The sequence below is a fragment of the Myotis nattereri genome, assembly GCF_964212035.1.
Source record: "Myotis nattereri genome assembly, chromosome: 2".
Classification (NCBI taxonomy): domain Eukaryota; kingdom Metazoa; phylum Chordata; class Mammalia; order Chiroptera; family Vespertilionidae; genus Myotis; species Myotis nattereri.
Window position 1 is genome coordinate 89081910 of NC_138076.1, and position 22043 is coordinate 89103952.

General features: G+C 38.9%; 1 protein-coding gene across 3 annotated transcripts in view; it reads left to right on the forward strand.

Moving 5' to 3' along the window:
* TRIM13 (tripartite motif containing 13) overlaps positions 1–21019 on the forward strand; it is a 31258-nt gene extending 10239 nt beyond the window's left edge. The window contains exons 1-3 of one of the 3 annotated variants that reach the window (XM_081082792.1): positions 7688–7893; positions 8501–8574; positions 19318–21019. In XM_081082792.1, the coding sequence (XP_080938918.1) occupies positions 19324–20544 (1221 nt within the window). In that variant the 5' untranslated portion in view covers positions 7688–7893; positions 8501–8574; positions 19318–19323 and the 3' untranslated portion in view covers positions 20545–21019. Of the gene's footprint in view, positions 1–7687; positions 7894–7913; positions 8075–8500; positions 8575–19317 lie in introns of those variants that run through there. The other 2 variants (XM_081082794.1, XM_081082793.1) reach the window with 2 other exon arrangements.
* Positions 21020–22043: the final 1024 nt, after the last annotated feature.

A 22043-nucleotide genomic window follows, 5' to 3' on the forward strand; every position in this document is an offset into this window, starting at 1 on the left:
TTTCCCCCTTGACCTTCCCCCGGCCTCCCCTACCCCCCAGTGTTTTGTGTCCATTGGTTATGCTTATATACATGCATACAAGCTCTTCAGTTGATCTCTTACCCCCTCCCCCCTAACCCTCCCCACCCTTCCCGCTGTAGTTTGACAGTCTGTTCAATGCTGTTCTCCCTCTGTATCTATTTTTGTTCATCAGTTTATAATGGTCTTTATTGTCCATAAATGAGTGAGATCATGTGGTATTTTTCTTTCATTGACTGGCTTATTTCACTTAGCATAATGCTCTCCAGTTCCATCCATGCTATGGCAAATGGTAAGAATTCCTTCTTTTTTACAGCAGCGTAGTATTCCATTGTGTGGATGTACCACAGTTTTTTAATCCACTCATCTGTTGATGGGCACTTAGGCTGTTTCCAAATCTTAGCTATTGTAAATTGTGCTGCTATGAACATAGGGATGCATATATCCTTTCTAATTGGTATTTCTGTTTTCTGGGTAATATTCCTAGAAGTGGGATCACTGGGTCAAATGGGAGTTCCATTTTTAACTTTTTGAGGAAACTCCATACTGTCTTCCATAGTGTCTGCATTCCCACCAGCAGTGCACGAGTGTTCCCTTTTCTCCACATCCTCTCCAGCACTTGTCATTTGTTGATTTGTTGATGATAGCCATTCTGACAGGTGTGAGATGGTACCTCATTATTGTTTTGATTTGCATCTCTCGGATGATTAGTGACTTTGAGCATGTTTTCATATGTCTCTTGGCTTTCTGAATGTCCCCTTTTGAAAAGTGTCTATTTAGGTCCTTTGCCCATTTTTTGATTGGATTGTTTATCTTCCTTTTGTTAAGTTGTATGAGGTCCCTATAAATGTTGGAGATTAAACCCTCATCAGAGATAACATTGGCAAATATGTTCTCCCATGCAGTGGGTTTTCTTGTTGTTTTGTTGATGGTTTCTTTTGCTGTACAAAAGCTTTTTATTTTGATGTAGTCCCATTTGTTTATTTTCTCTTTAGTTTCCAATGCCCTAGGAGCTGTATCGGTGAAGAAATTGCTTCAGCATATGTCTGCAATTTTGTTGCCTTTGGATTCCTCTAGTATTTTTATGGTTTCCTGTCTTATATTTAAGTCCTTTATCCATTTTGAGTTTATTTTTGTGTATGGTGTAAGTTGGTGGTCATTATAATGTTTTAAATTTTTTCCAATTTAATGAACTAAAGAAGGTTTATCATTATTTCATTATTTTGCTTGGTATTTCTTTTGTTGTTAATCCTTACCCTAGGATATTTTTTTCTATTGATTTAAAAAGAGTGGAAGGAAGAGGAAAGAGAGAGAGAGAGAGAGAGAAAGAGAGAGAGAGAGAGAAAGAGAGAGAGAGAGAGAAACACTGATGTGAGATAGAGGTGGGGATAGAAGCAGCAATCCAGGTATGTGCTCTGGAGCGGGTATTGAACCCAAGACTCTTCAGTGTGAGGCCAAATGCTCTATCCGCTGAGCAACACCAGCCAGGGCTTGCCTGGTATTTCCTTATCAATGAGAATAAATATTTTTTCTCATGCTTATTGACCATTTGCATTTCTTTTTTTAAGTCCTGTTTTTCATATTTTTATCTTGGTGTTTGCCTTATTATTTCTTAGGAAGAGTTTTTGGCCTAGTTACATATATGACATATATTTGTTCTAATCAAGTTTATTTTTCTTTTACAAGTTTATCTTTTTAAAATACATTATAAAAATATAAATACTCATTATAAAATACAAATATATATATATATAAAAGCCTAAGCAACTGCTTGATCATTCGACTGTTCAACCACTGACTACCATGGGGCAGATGCTCCAACCGGTAGGTTAGCTTGCTGCTGGGGTCCGGCTGATTGGGACTAGGTGAGATGAACCAGACACGCCCTGGAGTCCTCCTGGAGTCCCTCCCCAGCTCTGATCAGCCCTGATTGGGACTGGGTGAGATGGCCCTGATCAGCCCAATCGCCGTAATAGGGACTGGGCACAAGGGGCCGGACACGCTCTGGAGCCCTCCTGTGCTCCCTTCCCAGCCCCAATCGTGCGTGCACTGGTGGGGTCCCAGATTGCAAGAGGGTGCAGGCCAGGCCGAGGGACCCCACCAGTGCACAAATCCATTTACCGGGCCTCTAGTTTATAATAATATAAAACAGATATTGAAAATTTTCCAAATTCTATCCCCTCAAATTGACAATTTGGTGTGTATTCCTCCAAGTATTTTTTCCTAACCATATGCTACCAATTACATTTCTTTTCAAAATTGGAATCATAGTATACATAGTTTTTAACCTGATTTTTTGCTTAAAGTATCTTATACATATCTCATTATCAACACATACAGCTTTATCTTCTTTTTAATAGTTATATACTATTAATGTGTTGTGTTTTTAATATATAAATTTTATAATCTTATTTAATTATATTAAGTTTTTGTGGCATATTGTTCAATTTTTATGCTTAGAAAGAAGGTTCTCAATTTTTTTATAAGAATTTTCTGATGGACTATTCAAGAAATTATCCTAATTTTAAAAGACAAATTATGTTGTGAATGAGTGAAGACTACTGACACATTTGTATAAACTATAGGAGGAATCTGGAAAAACTTTGCAAATGAATAGGGAAAATATTGTCTTGATAAGATAAAATATATTGAAGTGCCTATTTTAAGTGAATAAAATTCACAATATATTGCCATTGCAGCTGATCTCAACAGCTAATTTTTAGAGATTTAAAATACATCAATGATGTTTGAAAGAGAACTCTGTTACTACCCCAAAATATTCATGAAAAAATTCATAAGCACTGTGTTAAGTGCTAGGAATGCACTGAGAAAACACAGGCAGATGCTCGCAAACACACACAATCTCTGCTCTTGCGGAGTTTACAGTTAAGTGGGAGACAAACATTATTCAAATAATGATGCAAATAAATATATAATAACAAACTGCAGTGTGTGCAATAGAATAAGAGTATAGGATAAGAGCTGATTAAGATGGAACTGTCCTTGGCTTAGAACATTGTGGAAAGCTAACCTGGGATGTATCAGTTGTGCTGTGGTTGGAGGTAAGGATGGAGAGGTGGGTTTGGTGGCAGGTGAGCGGGTGCATTACGGAGAGAAGAAACTATAAGGGCAGGAACCCTGAAGCTGGAAGGAGAATAAGCTTGGGTAACACAGGGGCTAGCTGAAATGCCTGCAAGAGGAAGAAGGAGCATGCCTCTGCTAAAGTATTTAAATTCAAACAGTTTTCACCATTCAAAAATGATGTAAATATAGGCTGTCAGGTTGTGTGAGTCACTGAATGATAGTTGAAGTCCTGTGAGTGTCCTGAAACTGAGTGTTCAAAAAAAATTCCAGAATTTAAGTGCTGGATAGAAGAGAATGCCCCAGCAAGTATTCCTGAGTTGGAAAAAGGAAAGCCAGGAGTGAGAATGATATAACTGAAGGCCAGGGAAAGAGGACCTTTTAAAGAGGCAGTGAGTGCTGCTAAGAGATCAAGGTAAATGAGAACTGAAAAAAGGTCCATTGAATTTCACAACATGGAGGTCAAAGACCTTTACAAAATGTCTAAACTCTGCTGATATTGTATAATGAGTTTCATGCATCTTCTGAATTGTCTGTGTCTTTTGCCTGACTGGGAGGGGTGTGGGCTGCTTTAGATCCAGTGCAAGCTCTGGGAGGTCCAGCCACATTCTAGCAACAACCAACATGGCGTTATAAACAACAAAAGCATTATATGGAAAACCCATTTTTGACAAGGCATTTATTACCATATGCTTTGACATCAGAATCAACTGGGTTCTTATTAAAAAACATCTGTAATACTCTCAACATTAAAGATAATTTAAAAAAAGAAAAAAAAACCATGAAATGTATTTCTTGCACAATACTTGTACAATTTCTTGTAGGTATCTGATAAATCTAGATATTCAGAACCAAAATTCTATATAACTGAAATATATGGAATCTGGAATTTCTTCAAACCAGGGACCAATTCCTTTAATTTCTCAAGTTTTAGGTAAGTTTCTGCCTTTTGTGATAAATGTATTTTTACAGATAGACTTTTTTTCTTTTAAATGGAATATTTTGGATGTTAAATTTCTCTAAAATTCTAGAGCTTTTTTATTTTATTTTATTTTTTTAAATATACTTTATTGATTTTTTTACAGAGAGGAAGGGAGAGAGATAGAGAGTTAGAAACATCGATGGGAGAGAAACATCGATCAGTTGCCTCCTGCACATCTCCCACTGGGAATGTGCCCGCAACCCAGGTACATGCCCTTGACCGGAATCGAACCTGGGACCCCTCAGTCCGCAGGCCGACGCTCTATCCACTGAGCCAAACCGGTTTCGGCTCTAGAGCTTTTTTAAAAACTGCAGTCTTCCTTTCTTCGAGTGTGACATTTTTCCCATTTTCTCTCCTTAAATACAGGGAAGGAGGTATAGATAGAAGTGGAAGGATATATACTTTTTAAAAGGTCATCCTGGGCTGGGTGTGGAAAAGCAAAAATTATGATGCTTACTTCCTCTACTTCATAGGCAGTTTAGCTCTGCTTAAGACTATCACGGGAGCCTCAAAGTTATAAATCCAAGGCAACTGTAATCAAACCCAGCATGGTTTCTTCTTTCATATAACAGTAGCAACCATTTATTAAGCACCTGCTATGTGTCAGACACAATGTTGGTGGCTTTAAATATTATTTCCATAATCAAGTAAATCGTGATCCCCATTTTACAGAAGACTAAAGCTTTGAGATGCTAAGTAACTTGAACAACTAGTGAGTAAGTGGTAGAGCTAGATTATGGATGCAGGACTGGTTCCAAAGCCTTTGCTCTTTTCACAACTTGGGATGTTAGTGCCTTTTATTGTTAGGGGTCCTCCTTGGGGGATGTTGGGGCTTGCACTCCCGACTTTGACAGCTGTTGGGAAGGACAGAAAAATAAAATGTTCAAGTGTATCTGAGGAGGCTCACCAGCACCCCTCTCCTGCACAAAAATTGCTCCAGGCTTACTTATTAGATGTTCCCCACTCTGAAAATTTATATTTCAGTGTACACCAAATTGGCACTGTCCTTTTGTTTTTTAATGGAACACCTGCTCACATGTCTTGGTAGGTGGAAGGAAAGCAGCATTTTTTTTTTTAAATCTTTGTCAAGGTTCAGCACAAAAACAATAAAACAATGCAACAAATAAGATTATGTATATATGAAGTTCTACCTATAAATATACTTATCACAAACAACAGAAAGAAATAAGACTATATCCATAGTCTTATTACTGTGCCGATGCATTAATTCCAATCTTTAGTTGTTAGTTTACTTATGTGAAGACCAATCAATAGAAGGAAATTCCAGTGTGACAGAATTTTGACAATCGCTCAATGTTATCTCTAACAGGATCTAGTTACATTGTGCTCTTCCAGGAAGGATGTAAGCTGTGTATATGTTTTAATCTGGCCCACCGTTACTCTCTTTTCTAGTTATACTATATGTGAGATTCTCTGACTGATATTTTTTTAGGATCATGGGAAGAGAGAGAGCCCCATCTTCCTTCCTTATTTTTCTATACTTAGGAGTTTAAATATATAATGTTCTCTTAGTAATTTTTTAAAAAAAAATCTAGAGGTTTCTATGCATGTTTAACCAGTGTTTTACATTTAGTTTGGCAGAAGTTTATTAATTAGAACTATATAAATATGTATTATATAATTACAGTAAGGATAAATTGTGATTTATGTGTTAATAACCTAACTTTCTCTCTTGGATCGTTTTAATAGTGAGATATTTAAAATGTTTCTAAAAATCAGCCTTTAAAAATAATACTAATATAGGAGACTGGGGTGCAGTTTTTATTGGCACTGACAGTTACTGTGCTATAGAAAGAACCTAAACCTGGAACCTGACTTTAGCTCTGCCTCTTATTTACTTCAGAGAACTCCCTTCATCCCTTTCTTCATCTAAAGAATGAGGATACTTTCCACTCCACAGTGTTCTTATGAAGATTAAATGACATAAACATAGCAATGTTCTAGAAAGACAAAATTGGATTTAAGGGACCTTGGGCATGGTGAGGAACTGGACATCTCAGAATAGTAGGGAGGTGCTTTTTATGGGTTTTGAGCAAAACATTTATTAGTCATGAGGCTCAAATTCTATGTATGGTAGGCCTCAAATACCTTTCTCCCAAATTCTAAGCCCAGACTTCCCCACCTGGGTGAACTCAACCCCAGGGCATATTCTGTGACGTTTTTGTCCTTGTTTCACTTCCCCCAGACTATAAAATTTGGAGAAGCCATTCCTTCATCTTTACATCCTTCTTATAACTGCTCATTGGTTAAGTGCTTAATGTGTTTATAATAGAGGCCCGGTGGATGAATTTGTGCATGGGTGGGGTCCCTTGGCCTGCCCAGGGATTGAGGCCTATTAGGGGGCTGGCCAGGGGCATGGACCCTGGGAGATTGGCCGGCTGGCCCCCCAATCATGGCCTATTTGGGGGGCCAGCCAGCAGGGGGGAGGGGCCATGGGAGGTTGGCTGTGGGAGTGAACTGACCATCGGGGGGCAGCTCTGCATTGAGCATTTGCCCCCTGGTGGTCAGTGCACATCATAGCTACTGGTCAGTTGACTTGTCATTCCAGGTGTTCGGTTGTCTGGTTTTTTAGGCTTTTACTGGTATGTTTATAGACTAGAGGCCTGGTGCACAAATTTGTGCACCAGTGGGTTTCCTTGGCCTGGCCTGTGGGATTGGGCCGAAACCGACTCTCTGACATCCCCCTAAGGGTCCCAGCTTTCGAGAGGGTGCAGGCCAGGCCGTGGGACCCCCACTGGTGCACAATCGGGGCCAGGGAGGGACATGGGAGGTTGGCCAGCTGGGAAGGGACCGTGGGAGGGCTCCAGGGGTACCCGGCCCATCTTGCTCAGTCCTGGTTGGTTGGACCCCAGCAGCAAGCTAACCCACCAGAGCGTCTGCCCTCTGGTGGTCAGTGCACATCATAGCAAGCGGTTGAACAGTCTTAGCATATCATTAGCATATTACGCTTTGCTTGGTTGAATGGACACTTAGCATATTAGGCTTTTATTATATAGGATAAGGTCCTTACACAGAGAGCTGCACATCAGAACAGTGAGTTAGATTAGCAACTGAAAGCCATTAGTGGCTCATTAAGTTAAAGCCAATTTTAAGTTCCTCCTTCTCTCTGAAGGAAAGAGCAGCGTTTTTCCTGAATGAAATCTTAAATAGAATTGGGCCGTTTAGTGTTCAGCTTAAAGCCTGCAAAGATACAGGTGCAAGGTTGGGTGTGGGGACAACCGTTCACTTTGGTTGTGCTCTGGCTGGAACCCCCTGGCTTTGGTCCCAAGAGGAGTACCCCTCCCAGTCCCACCCGCCAGTTGTGGGGTGCGAGGCAGTCAGCTGTCTTCCGCCCCGCAGGCCGCTGTGGCCGGGCTTCCGGTCTTGAGAGATGCAAATGAAGTGGTGTGAAGGGTTGGGCCTTTTTTTTTGTTCCTTAAAATGCAACGAACAAAAAAAAAAGTACAACAATCCAAACCCAACCATCTTGCTGCACACGCGGGCTTCCCGGCTGGCTCCTGAGACGGCAACGCCGCCCGCGTCCGCGCGCTCTGGGCGGGGCCCCCTCTCCGCCCGCCGGTCGTTCCCTGACGCCGCGCCCCGCCCGCCGCGGGCTCGGAGCTCCGCGCGCGCGCAGCCCCCCTGGGCCGAGCGGCAGCCCGGGACCCTCCCCTCTCCCAGGAGCGCCGCGGCGGAGGCGGTTGGAGGCGCCGGAAGGACTCCTGCCTCCCCTCACCCTCTCCTTCTCCCTGGGAAAGGCAAGACGCGGGAGGCGGAACAAAGGCGAATCCCGACCCGGGAGGCGGACCGAGGTGCCGGGGAGGAGGGCGGCGGGGCGGGCCCGATAGGCCCCACGAGTCCATTTTGCAGCCGGGAGCTGGGCGGCCGCGCGGCTCCAGGCAGGGCCCCTTCCGGCCCCCGGAGGTGCTAGCTAAGTGCCATCCGCCGTGCTCCTCTCGGGGAGCACGAGGTGGTCCCAGAGGTGCTGCCAGGGTGGGTGCTCGTTCTGGCAGGGCAGGCACCTGCGGGAGGAGCGGGGGCTGGCCGAGAGCTCGGGAGAGTCCGGTCCAGCAGCGCGGCGGGAACCTGCGGGCGCCGGGACCGCGGGTGGGGAGGAGCGGCGAGCGATGGGTGGCCCGGGGAGGTGTGAATCTCCTCCAGAAGGCCTGCTCCGCTACCGAGCTTGCTCGGCTCCATTGCCAGCAACTCCCTATCGCCTGGAAAAGAGAAGGCGGCCGTGAACCAGAACCGAAAAGCTTCTTAGTACAGAAATCTCCAGCCTCCCCCCATGCTCCTGGCTTTCACCAGGTCTTAGCAGACGGGTTTTGTTTGTGGGGGACAATTGATAAAAACTGATGGTTAAGACTAAGAATCCTGTGCGAATTAATGCCTAACACCCTCTTTGTTCTTTCTTTGCAGTAGCCTCCTTTGATTGTCAGTCACAACCTGGGAGATAGTAACCCAGAAGAATACACCTGCTTGCAGGGACAGAGGTAAACTACAATACATTTCCCTACATTAAAAAAAAAAAAAAAAAAAAGAAAAACTCCCGTTTTCTTTAGGCCCAGAACCTTTTAAAATTGTGTAAGATGTACCCTCATGGGTGACTTTTGTCTTTAAATATTTTATCAAACCTAAAAAAAAAAAGATTCCAGATTTGGAAATTCTTTATGTGGCAATTACCTGAAATGTGTTATAATCCAGAAGTTTATATTGCAGTGGAAAAGGGAGGCTTCAGCAGCATTTTGCTTTTTTATAAGTTTTTTTCCCCTTCTATGCCATGCTGCTAGAGCTTGTACAACAGAGCTTGAATTTTCTGACTATATAATAGATATTTTAAAAGCAGAATTTCATTTACATAGGCACTCCCTTTGGTAGAATTTGATGTAGCTGTTGATGAGCAGGCTATATACTTACCTTGCACAATGAGAAGATACATTTCTTCAGGCTTTCCCATCTTTCCCTAAACATACCACCCTTTTCTGCACCAGCCGATGTGCTGAGCCTCCCTGCTAAGTCTTTCCTTAACGCACCAGATTGTTCTCTTCATTTCCTACATTTATGATAGGTTGGCTACCTTGCCTTACTTCTGCTACAGCTTTTGTTCAGATAGGCCCATTTCCATGATATTGCTTTGTAGCTGTTATCCTATGTAATACTCTCTATGTTCTCCCTTGAAATTACAGTTTAAGAGTCCAGCTCTATTTTAGGAACATTCTTGGGTAATGCACTCATGCTCGAACATAATGCTTTAAATGTATTTACAGTGTTTGTAAACATATGTAATTAAACTTCTATATTTATATAGTTTAGCAGTTTACAAGATTGTCACTTAATCTTTCCAAGAACATTATGGAGGTACTATAAAAATCCTTACTCTGTGAAGGGTAAAACAGGTAGTTAAATCAGAGGTGGGGAAGCTTTTTTCTGCCAAGGGACATTTGGATATTTATAACATCATTCGTGGGCCATACAAAATTATCAGTTTAAAATTAGCTTGTTATATTTGGTCAAACATTTAATTAACCCACCCCTAATGCCTTGGCAGGACCAGACCAAATGATTTTTCTGGCCTTATATGGCTCTCGGGCCAGATGATCCCCACCCCTGATAAACCTAGGTATTTAGAAGCAGGTTCAATGTTCTTTCCCCTTTGCTGGGAAACCTGTTACAACCTAAATTGTAAAAGTCATAGAATTTTATAAGGGATTTAGAGAGCCCATGATTAAACTTCTCCATTTTATTAATGAGGGTACTAAATTCTTGGCCTACTTCTTGGATAGTTCTAAGATGTAAGAATTGGAAAACTTAGATCCTGTGCCGAGCTTGCTGAGTATGATTGAGAAATCTGGGGATGGGGGGAAAGGAGGTATTCCTTTTTTCACTTTGCTTAGTTAGATGATCTCTAAGGTGTTTTTAACCTCAGTACTTCTACTTTATTCCTTCCCCATAACATTTATATTTCCTATATATATCTAATACACAGACACATACTAATATTAACTGCCTTAAACTGTTTTATATTTTAAACTAGGATAGATATGATAAAGTATACCTTGTTTTTTTTTTATTAAGCTCTATAAAAGTATGGCTCTCTTGTAAGGTCAGGAATTGCATGGAGAGGTGGGGCACTCCCATCTCTTTGGTTAGAGTTCATAAAGTGGTGTACCCTTTCTAGAGGGAATTTTGGCAGTCTTTTCAAGAGTCTTAAAAATGTTCCTAATCTTTGAGCCACCCAACAATACACTTAAAGGAATTGTCTAAGGAAATAATCAGAGCTATGTACCAAGACTTTTCTACAAGATGCGCATTTAAGTGTTGTAATACCAGAAAAATAACCAATAAGAGCATATTCATAGGTACACTAGCATGTTTTAGAAGGATATATAGTGATGGGAGAAATGCATATGATAAAATAAGAGAAAAATTTGTGTTATGCTACCAGTTTTGTTAATATGTGTATGTGTACAAACACACAAGATTGGAAGAAATATGCCAAAATAATACTAGAAGAAATGTACCAAAATAATAATAGCGGTTATTTCTTGCTAATTTAATTATGAATGATTGTCTCCTGTATTTTAAGAAAGACATAAAAGCTAATTGCATGGTGGTACATCTGCACAATGGAATACTATGCTGCTGTAAAAAAAGGAATTCTTACCATTTGCAACAGCATGGATGGAACTGGAGAGCATTATGCTAAGTGAAATAAGCCAGTCAATGAAAGAAAAATACCACATGATCTCACTCATTTATGGATAATAAAGACCATTATAAACTGATGAACAAAAATAGATACAGAGGCAAAGCAGCATCGAACAGACTGTCAAACTACAGCGGGAAGGCTGGGGAGGGTTGGGGGCGGGGGAGGTAAGAGATCAACAGAAGGACTTGTATGCATGCATATAAGCATAACCAATGGACACAAGACACTGGGGGGTAGGGGAGGCCGGGGGAAGGTCAAGGGGGAAAAAAAAGGAGACATATGTACTACTCTTTGCAATATTTTAAGCAATAAAACAAAATTTAAAATAGAAATAAAAATAAATGAGAAAAAAAAAGCTAATTGCATGGATAGACTCTCCAAACTTCAGTATGGTGTCAACTTTCTATGTCTTTTTTATAAGGCGTTAATCATACCTTTAGAGCAGGGCTGTGGAATGGCCTGCCCATGGGCCACATGGCCCATGAAATCATTTGGTTTGGCCCTGCCAAGTTATTATGAGTAAGTTAATTAAATGTTTGACCAAATATAACAGGCAGATTTTTAAGTTGACAATTCTGTATGGCCTGTGAATGATGTTATAAATATCCAAATGACCCTTGGCAGAAAAAGGTCCCAACCCTGTTTTAGAGTAACAGTATCTTTGTAAATGTGCTATATTTTTGGATTAGGACAAGAATTGACCTTTGATTTTTATTTAATCTTACAAATATCATTAGAACGTTGGACTATCCATTTTTGTTATTCATAAAAGGCACTGCCATTGTCATTACTTTGGGCTGGTACTAGATAACTAGAATAGCACTAGGATAGATTGCTATACCCACCTCTTACAAATACAAGTGAACTTTGACATACAGAATAGTTATATTCAAGTTAAGCCTTCTATAAAGCAAATTCCTATAACATGAACTCTTTTTTCCCCCCATTTAAAGATTTGTTTTTCTTGATTTCAGAGAGAAGAAGGGAGAGGGAGAGAGAGAGAAACATCAATGATGAGAAAGAATCATTGATTGACTGCCGTTTGCATCCCCCTTACTTGGGATTGAGCCTGCAACCTGGGCAGGTGCCCTGACCGGAAATCAAACTATGACCTCCTGGTTCATGGGTCAGTGCTCAACCTCTGAGCCACACTGGCCAGGCAACATGAACTCTTTTAAATTAACTTCATTATAGATGTAAATACATACATTTTTAAGGAAAGGCTGAATTGAAAATTTTTGCTAATAATTTAAGTTATTGTATTTTCTGTGGCATAAGCATGGAGTGCCAACATGCATAATATAGCCAACCTAAAAATTACTTAAAGTTTAGCACCATTACCTTTCAACTTGATATATGCTGTAGAATAAGATGTGTATATCATTCTACACTGAACAAATGGAACATTGTTCATACCAATTACATTTCCAATAGTCATCTCAGAAATAAGTTCTTATTAGTTGGTAGGTGGTACTTATCAGTTATGTACTAAATGCCTATTTTCACTTGATGCAGTGAATAATTTTGTCTAATAAATCTAGTTAGTTGTCTACTGAATGCTAGACTTTGGCAGCACTTTTCTGAAAACTGGAATTAACCTCAAATACAGAGTTGGTTGATATAATCTTTTAATAGGTACCAACCTGTTGGGATAATAATTTAGGTCAATGATTGCCAAGTTTATGGCTGTAAAGAAGACAATTTGTTTTAGGGATAAGAATTTGTCACCTTCATATAAACCTGTTTTTCTGGGAGAAAAACCAGACATTTCTGGTTCTTATAACTTTTGCAGAAGTCGGTAGTTGGAACTTAAATTAACTTGATTTGAACGATTAACAGGCAAAGATAAATATCTGGGTATGGTTGGTACCAGAATAGGAGAATAATTTAGTCTATATGTATATTTCCCTGTAATTCAGACACACAGTTTATTCAAATTGATTTTACCTCAGTGGGAGAGAATGGGATTCAACACCATTTGGAGTCCATATAGATTTTTCAGTAGTTGTACATAAATGGGATAATGATATCTACTGGGTATCTTAAAACCCTACTGATTTAATACTTCAGACTTACAGGATTATCTATCTATCTATATATAAAAGCCCAGCGACCATTATGGTGGAACGACCAGACAACCAGAATGACCGGTTGCTATGACATGCACTGACTACCAGGAGGCAGACGCTCAGTGCAGGAGCTGCCCCCCCACCGGTGGTCACTGCGCTCCCACAGCAGGAATGCTGCTCAACCAGAAGCCAGGCTCACGGCTGGCTGGCGGCTGGCAAACGCAGTGGCAGTGGTGGGAGCCTCTCCCTCTTCTGAGACAGCGTTAAGGAACTGTGAGCCAAGCTGTAAGGAGCAAGCAGGCAGGCAGTTAGGAGCAAGGGGTCCCGGATTGCGAGAGGGATGTCAGGCCTAAACCGGCAGTTGGACATCCCCCAAGGGGTCCCGGATTGCAAGAGGGTACAAGCCAGGCTGAGGGACACCTCCCCTCCCCCATCATAAATTTTGTGTATTGGGCCTCTAGTAGAATAATATCTTGGTAATTATCAGGTGTCACAGGGAAAAGTAAAAAAGGAAAGAAAGATGAAAAGGGTGGGGAATAAGAAAAGAATAAGAGGAAATCAGAGATTTTACTCATTGAAACAAGTATGAAGAAGATGAGTTAAAAGAAGAATAAAGGAAAGAGCCAAGGTGAAATAGTGGTACATATAAGAGAATGAAGAAAAGAGAAAAAAAAACAACACCCAGTTTTTCTGAGTGGTCTGTACTAGTTAGGTAATAACCTGGACTTTTGTTTTTGAGAATATCACCTTGGTCCAAAAACTGAAAACTGAACTTTCTGAGTAGGTAGGCCTTCCAAGCTGGTGGACCTTCTGTACTAGCTTCATTTTGCCTTGCTTACTAGGAATCTGATTAGAAATATCTGGAGGGAAATTTCTAATTAGTCTTACATGGATTCATAGTTAACTTTTGTTTTGTGTTTGCAAAAGCTACATAACAATTACATAAGCTATTTTATTTATTTTTTTAAAATATATTTTATTGATTTTCTTTTACAGAGAGGAAGGGAGAGAGATAGAGAGTTAGAAACATCGATGGGAGAGAAACATCGATCAGCCGCCTCCTGCACACCTCCCACTGGGGGTGTGCCCACAACCCAGGTACATGCCCTTGACCAGAATCGAACCTAGGACCTTTCAGTCCGCAGGCCGACGCTCTATCCACTGAGCCAAACCGGTTTCGGCAAGAAGTATAATATCTTGGCTTTTCTTTTTGTTCTTAATGGGATTTGAAAAGAAATCATGGGTAATATTTTGAACAACTTCATATTGCTATCAACCAATGAAATTTAAAAGTTTATAGGAATGTTTCTTTTAATAAATAGGGTTTTTTAAAAAAATAACTTTTGCTTGCCCTAACGGTCCGGTTTGGCTCAGTGGATAGAGCGTCGGCCTGCGGATTGAAGGGTCCCAGGTTCGATTCTGGTCAAGGGCATGTACCCTGGTTGTGGGCACATCCCCAGTAGGGTGTGTGCAGGAGGCAGCTTATTGATGTTTCTCTCTCATTGATGTTTCTAACTCTCTATCCCTTTCCCTTCCTCTCTGTAAAAAATCAATAAAATATATTTTTTTTAAAAATAACTTTTGCTTAATGAATAAATGAACACCTTTTGCATTGTAATGATTTTGGGTTGATCATTTAAAAACAAAGGACTTGTAGGAGGGAGAAGTCTTAATACACACAGATTAGCTTTAATATCTATTTTATGGCTCCATTCCTTTGTAAGTATTAGCTTTTCCATTTTTAATGTTTTGTTTTATATTTATAGAGACTGTTGAAGCTATATCTATATAACCATTACTGGTAGAATTGTTAATGTAGTTTTTGTAGTTTTCCTTCAGTGGATATACCTTGAAAATTTGCTTAAAACTAAATCTGTGGTTCTGTTATACAACTGTGTATTTGTCAAAATTCATAGAACTGTACACCAAAGAGTGAATTTTACTTATATAAATGAAAAAGTATATTTAAACTATAAATATGTCAGGAAAACATAGTTGAAAGACAAAGAGGTGGTAGACAACAAGGTATATATTCATTTACTTTCTTCGTTGCTATAAAACGGGAAATTTTTGCCCTGGTCAGTGTGGCTCAGTTGGTTGGTCCTGTACATCAAAAGATTGCAGGTTTAATTCCCAGTCAAGGCACATACTTTTGTTGGAATGCATCTGGCTATGGGATTAATGTTTCTCCCTCCCCCTCTCCCTCTTTCTCTTCCTCTCCCTAAAAATCAATAAGCATGTCTTTGGGTGAAGATTTAAAAAATAAAAAAAACTTGGTAAATATTTAATAGTTGGGAAAACAGATTTCGGTGCTTCCCAATTGAGACCTTTTGGTATTCAGAAACACAGTCAAAAAAAGAAATGAATCTTGGGAAACTTGGTTGCCTTTATACACATAATTTGACATTGGTTAAGTCGAAATTTATGACTGAACAATAATTTTGTTTATATAGTTTCTTGATGTTAGTAGAGCTTCTCTTCTCTATTAGGAAAATTAGCCCCCAAAAGAGGAGCTATGCACTTTGGTTTCTTCAAAGGGGTAAACTTTATTGATTTCTTCAGATTTTATGTGTTAGAAAATTCTAAATATAAGAAAATTCTATAAATTCGTTTACTGTAAAGCATACTCTTCAGGTAATGAGACCAAAATCTTATTGTGTGTTTTCATTTAAAACTTTTAGTTTTTACTCAGAGAGGAAGGGGGGAGGGAAAGTTGGGAGAGGGAGAGGGAGAGGGAGAGGGAGAGGGAGAGAGAAACATCCATTGGTTGCCTCCCTCATGCACCCTTTGGTGTATGGCACCACGCTCCAACCAACAACCATACCGGACAGGGCTTCATTTAAAACTTTTGAGGCAGTAAACTTGCCATGGTTTTTTGGATTAGAATATATCTCAATTTTCTCTAAAACTCAGCTATGGAAGTGGTCACATAGTTTTGTCATAGAGACAGTTTTGAGTATAAAGCTAAGGGATGAGAAAGTAAAAGTATTTAAAGTGAATGAAAATAAAAATCTTTAAATTATAAACCAAAATGTGTATGCTATATTATTAAAAATGGAACAATAGGATCTATCATAATTTTGATGCAATTTATAAAAAAGGGACTTTGCAAATAGTAATTTTTTTCCTCTGGCTCATTTTAAGAGTTGTAAGTTGATTATGGCTTTGAGATGACTTTATTATTTCTAAGTTTTCCTCTGTGTGTCATTTTCCTTTTTACTTTCGATCATACTTAATTGCCTTAAAATTCTTTTTGGCTCCTGTTGCAGTGTCCTCAGTTTTCTTCAAAGTTTCTCTTTGCCGTGGTTGCTCTTTTTCTCCTCCTCATCCCAACTGTGCATCCTTTTTCCCCCTCTTTCTTATTTATTTAATATGCTTGAATAGGATTCTCTGGAAATGTTAACCTTACAAGGATAAGTAAACCCTGCTACTTTCCTATTTCTACTACCTACTCCAAAATCTAGCCTTCGCATAGAATTCATAGGTGAAAGATGATAGTAGAAGTGATAAAGTATGGAACCAGGACTAGGATCGGAGGATATTCAAGTTTTCCCTCAGTGTTTTCCACTAGCACACCAGTCTTCATAGCTATTCTCTTCCCAGTGCTTTTCAAAGGTTGTATGATTTGTCTCACAAAAGAGTTTTCTGAAAAATCAGTTCATCACACATTTGCCATATGACACTCAATTTGACAGAATAATCTTTGCTTTAGTTCTATATACTAGTATATTAGTATGTCTTTCACAACTTAACATAAAACTATAAACTAATTAGCCTTGCAAGCTCAGTTTATCTTTTAAATACTATCTTCTGGATTGTAACTCTAATTGCGACTCTTAAAATTACTGTTAAAAAATTATTTACTTATTTTTTATTATAAGATGGCCTTCTGAATATTAGACCCTTTTTTTTATTACTTTGGTGGCAACATTATACATACATATATATGTGTGTGTATCCCTAACTAGAACTGAATGAGGACATATATAGCACTATTTAAAAATTTTAGGATAGAAGTTTTAAAATGTTCATATAAAAATAAATAAGCTTTGCATTGGGAAGCTTTTGTTTACATGTGTACAGTACAGTAGATATTTATTATAAATGAAAACAGAAAAATTTTAAGATAGTAATTTAAATAACAAGGTAAACCTATTACATGTTAACATAAATAATTTGTGAAAAACAACTTCTTTGAGACATTTGTGAGAAGAGTGGCATTGGTTTACATATAGATCTCTTTAATGAATTATTTACTTATTTTTTTAATCCTTACCAGAGTAAGGATATTTTTTCCATTGATTTTTAGAGCGAGTGGATGGGAGGGGGAGGGGAAGAGGGAGAAAGGGAGAGAGGAGAGAGAAACAATGATGTAAGAGAGACACCAATTGTTTGCCTCCCACACGCACTCCAACCAGAGGGGAGGGATGGAACCTGGAATCTGCAACCCAGGGTACGTGCCCTTGACTGGGAATTGAACCTTGACCCTCGGGTGTGCAGGCCTAAGCTTTAACCATTGAACCATTTGGGTGAATTACTGTTTAATAGAAAACACCTAGAGTCTTTTATCTGCTTCTGCTATAGTAAGTTCTTTTGGCTGAAATAAACAAAGAAAATAAAATCTGGCCTTGCACAGATATGTAGGTGGTGAGGGGAGGAATATTTTAATAGCCTTTTCTGATAATTGGGGATCTTTGCTTCTGTACCATAAGTCAACAAGCAGTAGTTTCTTAAAGGTTAAGTTACAGTATGGAATCTGAAATCATATTTTTTAACATATTTGGTCTTTTGCTCTTTTACCCATGCATAATTTGTAACATGCATTGATGATTGAACTTGTTCGTTCACTGTGTTGTGCAAATCTTGACATATTTTATCATATAGTAATCTTCCCACTAAAAACCCCCACATTTATTATTATCACCACTTCTCTCACTAAAAGTCTTTAATTTAGGGAAGTTATCAAGCTCTTAAATGACAATGTTTTCCAAAGGTCTAGTTTTCACCCCAAAACTCAACTTTTATCATTGGGAAGAAATACTGTTTTTTCTCTTGAAGTGATAGGCTCATTTTATTCATTTTCAAGAAAAATCTCTGCCGGATACCTAAATCGAAATGGCCATAATTTTTTTACTTGTTCTTTCAAGTAACAATGGTGTTCCATGACAAAAACAGTTGGTTCGTTTCAGCTTGCAACTCAGTCACATAAGCGTTTTTCCTCCAGGCAATTGTCTGCTGGTATGTGGCAGAAGTGCTGTGTGTTTACTTCCTATTTTATCATTAAAGGATCAAGACTTAATAAAATGAATACTTGTTACTGCTTCATCAAGAACATTCTTAAACGAAACTGGCTATCCCCAGTTTGATGTGGTGGTGAGAGGAATACAGACTCAACAACACAGTTCGGTACTATGTGTTGCCTTGCTTGATTCCTGCTAAGTTTCCAGCAGCCTCACCATTGCTTTTACAGTGCAATGGTTAACATGGTGCCAAAAGCAAGTAACATCTCAGTATTATTATGAAAATCTTATTGACCTCCTGGATGTCCTGAAAGAGTCTTAGTGATACCCAGGTTTCTGTCCACCACATTTTGAAAACTAATGCTACAAGATGGCTTGGATTACTGCTCTGCTATTTTAAAAAATGCATTTAATTATCTAAGGAAGAATGAATTACAACTCTCTCATTTTATGTCTTTACCTATCATTTTAATAATTGTAATTTTGCCTTTGAAATAGGAAAAATGCCATATTTATTTATATTTTTTATTGATTTCAGAGAGGAAGGGAGTGGGAGAGAGATAAAAACATCAACAATGAGAGAATCATTGATTAGCTGCCTCCTGTACTATCCCCTACTGGGGATCGAGCCCACAGCCCGGGCATGTGTCCTGACCAGAAATCAAACCTTGACCTCCTGGTTCATAGGTAGATGTTCAACCACTGAGCACACTGGCCAGGCAAAAATGCCATTTTAAAATAAAAGTATGCATAAGAATACATGCTTGGCTTTCTATTTCTGTGCTGCTTTCTTTTAAATAGCACATTTTATAATTGTGGGCCCAGAGTAAAGAACTCATTCTACTCAGACACTGAGTAGCTTTGTTTCTGACAGCAGTAGTCAGCTCTCTGTTTTAAAACAATCACTTGGATGCTGCTGGCTCAACTTGCAGTTGTCCTAGTCCTAACCCTGTCAGCCAAAGACTTGTTGGAAAGCCCACACAAAGGCCTTGTGTACAGTGAGCCCTGCTAATAAGGAGTGTGTTCTAGTCCCAGCAGATTAAATCTGCTTTGGTGTGCATTCCCTTCCCAGATTTCTTACTTATTTCCTTTGTTTGCCCTGTTATTTCAGTGAAAGGTTATTTTTAATATATATGAATATAGTTTCTTATAATTATTATATAGTGCAAGTGGAGGAAGTTACTGGAATGAAATAAAATGTTTATTTCTCTATGGTAGGATGTGATGGAGCTGCTTGAAGAAGATCTTACGTGCCCAATCTGTTGCAGTCTGTTTGATGATCCTCGAGTTTTGCCTTGCTCTCACAACTTTTGCAAAAAATGCTTAGAAGGGATCTTAGAGGGGACTGGGCGGAACTCATTGTGGAGGTCATCTCCATTCAAGTGCCCCACATGCCGTAAAGAAACTTCAGCCTCTGGAGTCAATAGCCTGCAGGTTAATTACTCCCTGAAGGGTATTGTGGAGAAGTATAACAAGATCAAGATCTCTCCCAAAATGCCAGTGTGCAAAGGACACTTGGGGCAGCCTCTCAACATTTTCTGCCTGACTGATATGCAGCTGATTTGTGGAATCTGTGCTACACGTGGTGACCACACCAAACATGCCTTCTGTTCTATTGAAGACGCCTATGCCCAGGAAAGGGATGCCTTTGAGTCCCTCTTTCAGAGCTTTCAGACCTGGCGTCGGGGAGATGCTCTTTCTCGTTTGGATACCTTGGAAACTAACAAAAGGAAATCTCTACAGTTACTGACTAAAGATTCAGATAAAGTGAAGGAATTTTTTGAGAAGTTACAACACACATTAGATCAAAAGAAGAATGAAATCCTTTCTGACTTTGAGACCATGAAACTTGCAGTTATGCAAGCCTATGACCCAGAGATTAACAAACTCAACACCATCTTACAGGAACAACGAATGGCCTTTAACATTGCTGAGGCCTTCAAAGACGTGTCAGAACCAATCATATTTCTGCAACAGATGCAGGAATTCAGGGAAAAAATAAAAGTAATCAAGGAAACTCCTTTACCTCCCTCTAATTTGCCCACAAGCCCTTTAATGAAGAACTTTGATACCAGTCAGTGGGAAGACATAAAACTAGTAGATGTGGATAAACTTTCTTTGCCTCAAGACACTGGCATACTCATTGGCAAGATTCCCTGGAGCTTTTATAAGTTTGTAGTAGTCATTCTGCTTGGCCTTCTCATTTTCTTCGGTCCTACTATATTCTTAGAAAGGTCCTTATTTGATGAGTTCTCCACCTGGAAAGACCATCTTTCACACTTCAGTTCCTATCTGACTAAATCGCCTGATTTTGTAGAACAATCAGTTTTTTACTGGGAACAGGTGACAGATGGGTTTTTCATTTTCAGTGAAAGATTCAAGAATTTTACTTTGGTGGTCCTGAATAATGTGGCAGAATTTATGTGCAAATATAAACTATTATAAAATCTATTTTAAGTGCATAGTTCTCTTTTTTTGTTAGACATTTGTTAGAGAACAGAGTGGTAGTTCAGATTTGGTCAAAGATTCCAGTCAGATACTTTCCTTCAAAAGTAATATCTTACATATGCCTTTCAAATTAGGTAGTATAAAGATAAAAGTGAAATTTAACTGTGTAGTCCTGAACCCTCCTTTTTTAAAGAGTGCTTTTGAAATAAGTATCATACTCCCCAATATTGTGTTTATGCTATGTAAAAAGGGGAGGTGAGAGAGCACATGATGTAATATTGTATTGATGAGGTAATGTAATAGTGATTGAATCTAATAAAGACTACTCTTGTAAAGCAACTTTTTTTTTTTTTTTTTTAAAGGAAACGGGTGGATTGGATTTCCAGATTTTTCTGCCAAGGGTAGATTTTCTTTTTTGCTAAAGTGTAAATCATATAAAGTGCAAATAAAAAGTGGCATTTTCTTGTGATAAGTGTACATTTTTAAGAGGGTGGAGATTTTAGCTTGCCTTTTTCTCCTTAGGTTTTATAAATTTATCACTAAAGGGGTTTGGTAATAAACTACAAAAGTGTTAGGTGGCTGTGCAAATGAAAGCATAGGTTAAAAAAAGTAACATGGTAAAAGCAGGAAATGGGAAAGCCTCCTTTTACTGACAGCTAAGTGTGGGTTGTCCCAAAGTATCCTGGCAACCGTATAACCAAGCAAACCACTTGCTTGAAGAATTTAAGAGTAGTAAGACTTTTGACAATAGAGAAAACAATCTGTCAGCTACTATAAAGTACAAAGTAATCATTAAACATTAATGCTGTCCTCTCTGTTCACATGAGGTAAAGATACCCTATCTCCCAAAGAATACTTAATTTCCTTGTTTAGAATTCAAGGAAAACAAGAGTGAGCTTATCTTAGAACTGCTCTCCAGTATAACTTACATCTGTCATAGAACAAGACATTTCTTTGAAAGCCCAGAGTGTCTTTACCCCAGTCCTTTAATTTGGTTGAGAAGAGATAATACAAGGGAAATAGGAAAAAAAAGATGGCAATGCAATTTAAAGTACAGAAGAATCATTGTAGTTATGAGAAGAGTCAAGTTAACCTACTAGTTGAGGTAATGGCTGTCTCATCCTTAACTTGACAATTTGTGATTGAAATTGCTAAAGGGATCATAAAAAATGACAATTTGCTCTAAATCTTAACCACTGCCATGAGGATTCAGTGGATAAGTGGTCTGGGGAGGAGGAGGACTTTTCTGCTCCCAGTATTTTTTTTTTAAATAGAGATTTACAGTAGCTTTTCATGGAGAATTTTTTATGGAATACAGGAAAGGGATCTATTTGACACCTATCCTTATATATTGTCAGTTTTTCTTAAAGTGTCTAGTTTCTCATCTGTTGCTTTTTTTATTTTGTGTACTGTAAGTTCCCAAGCAACTCAAATTTGCAAACACAACTATGGATACACTATTTGCTTTACAGTAGTTACCTGGAAATCTAGGTCTT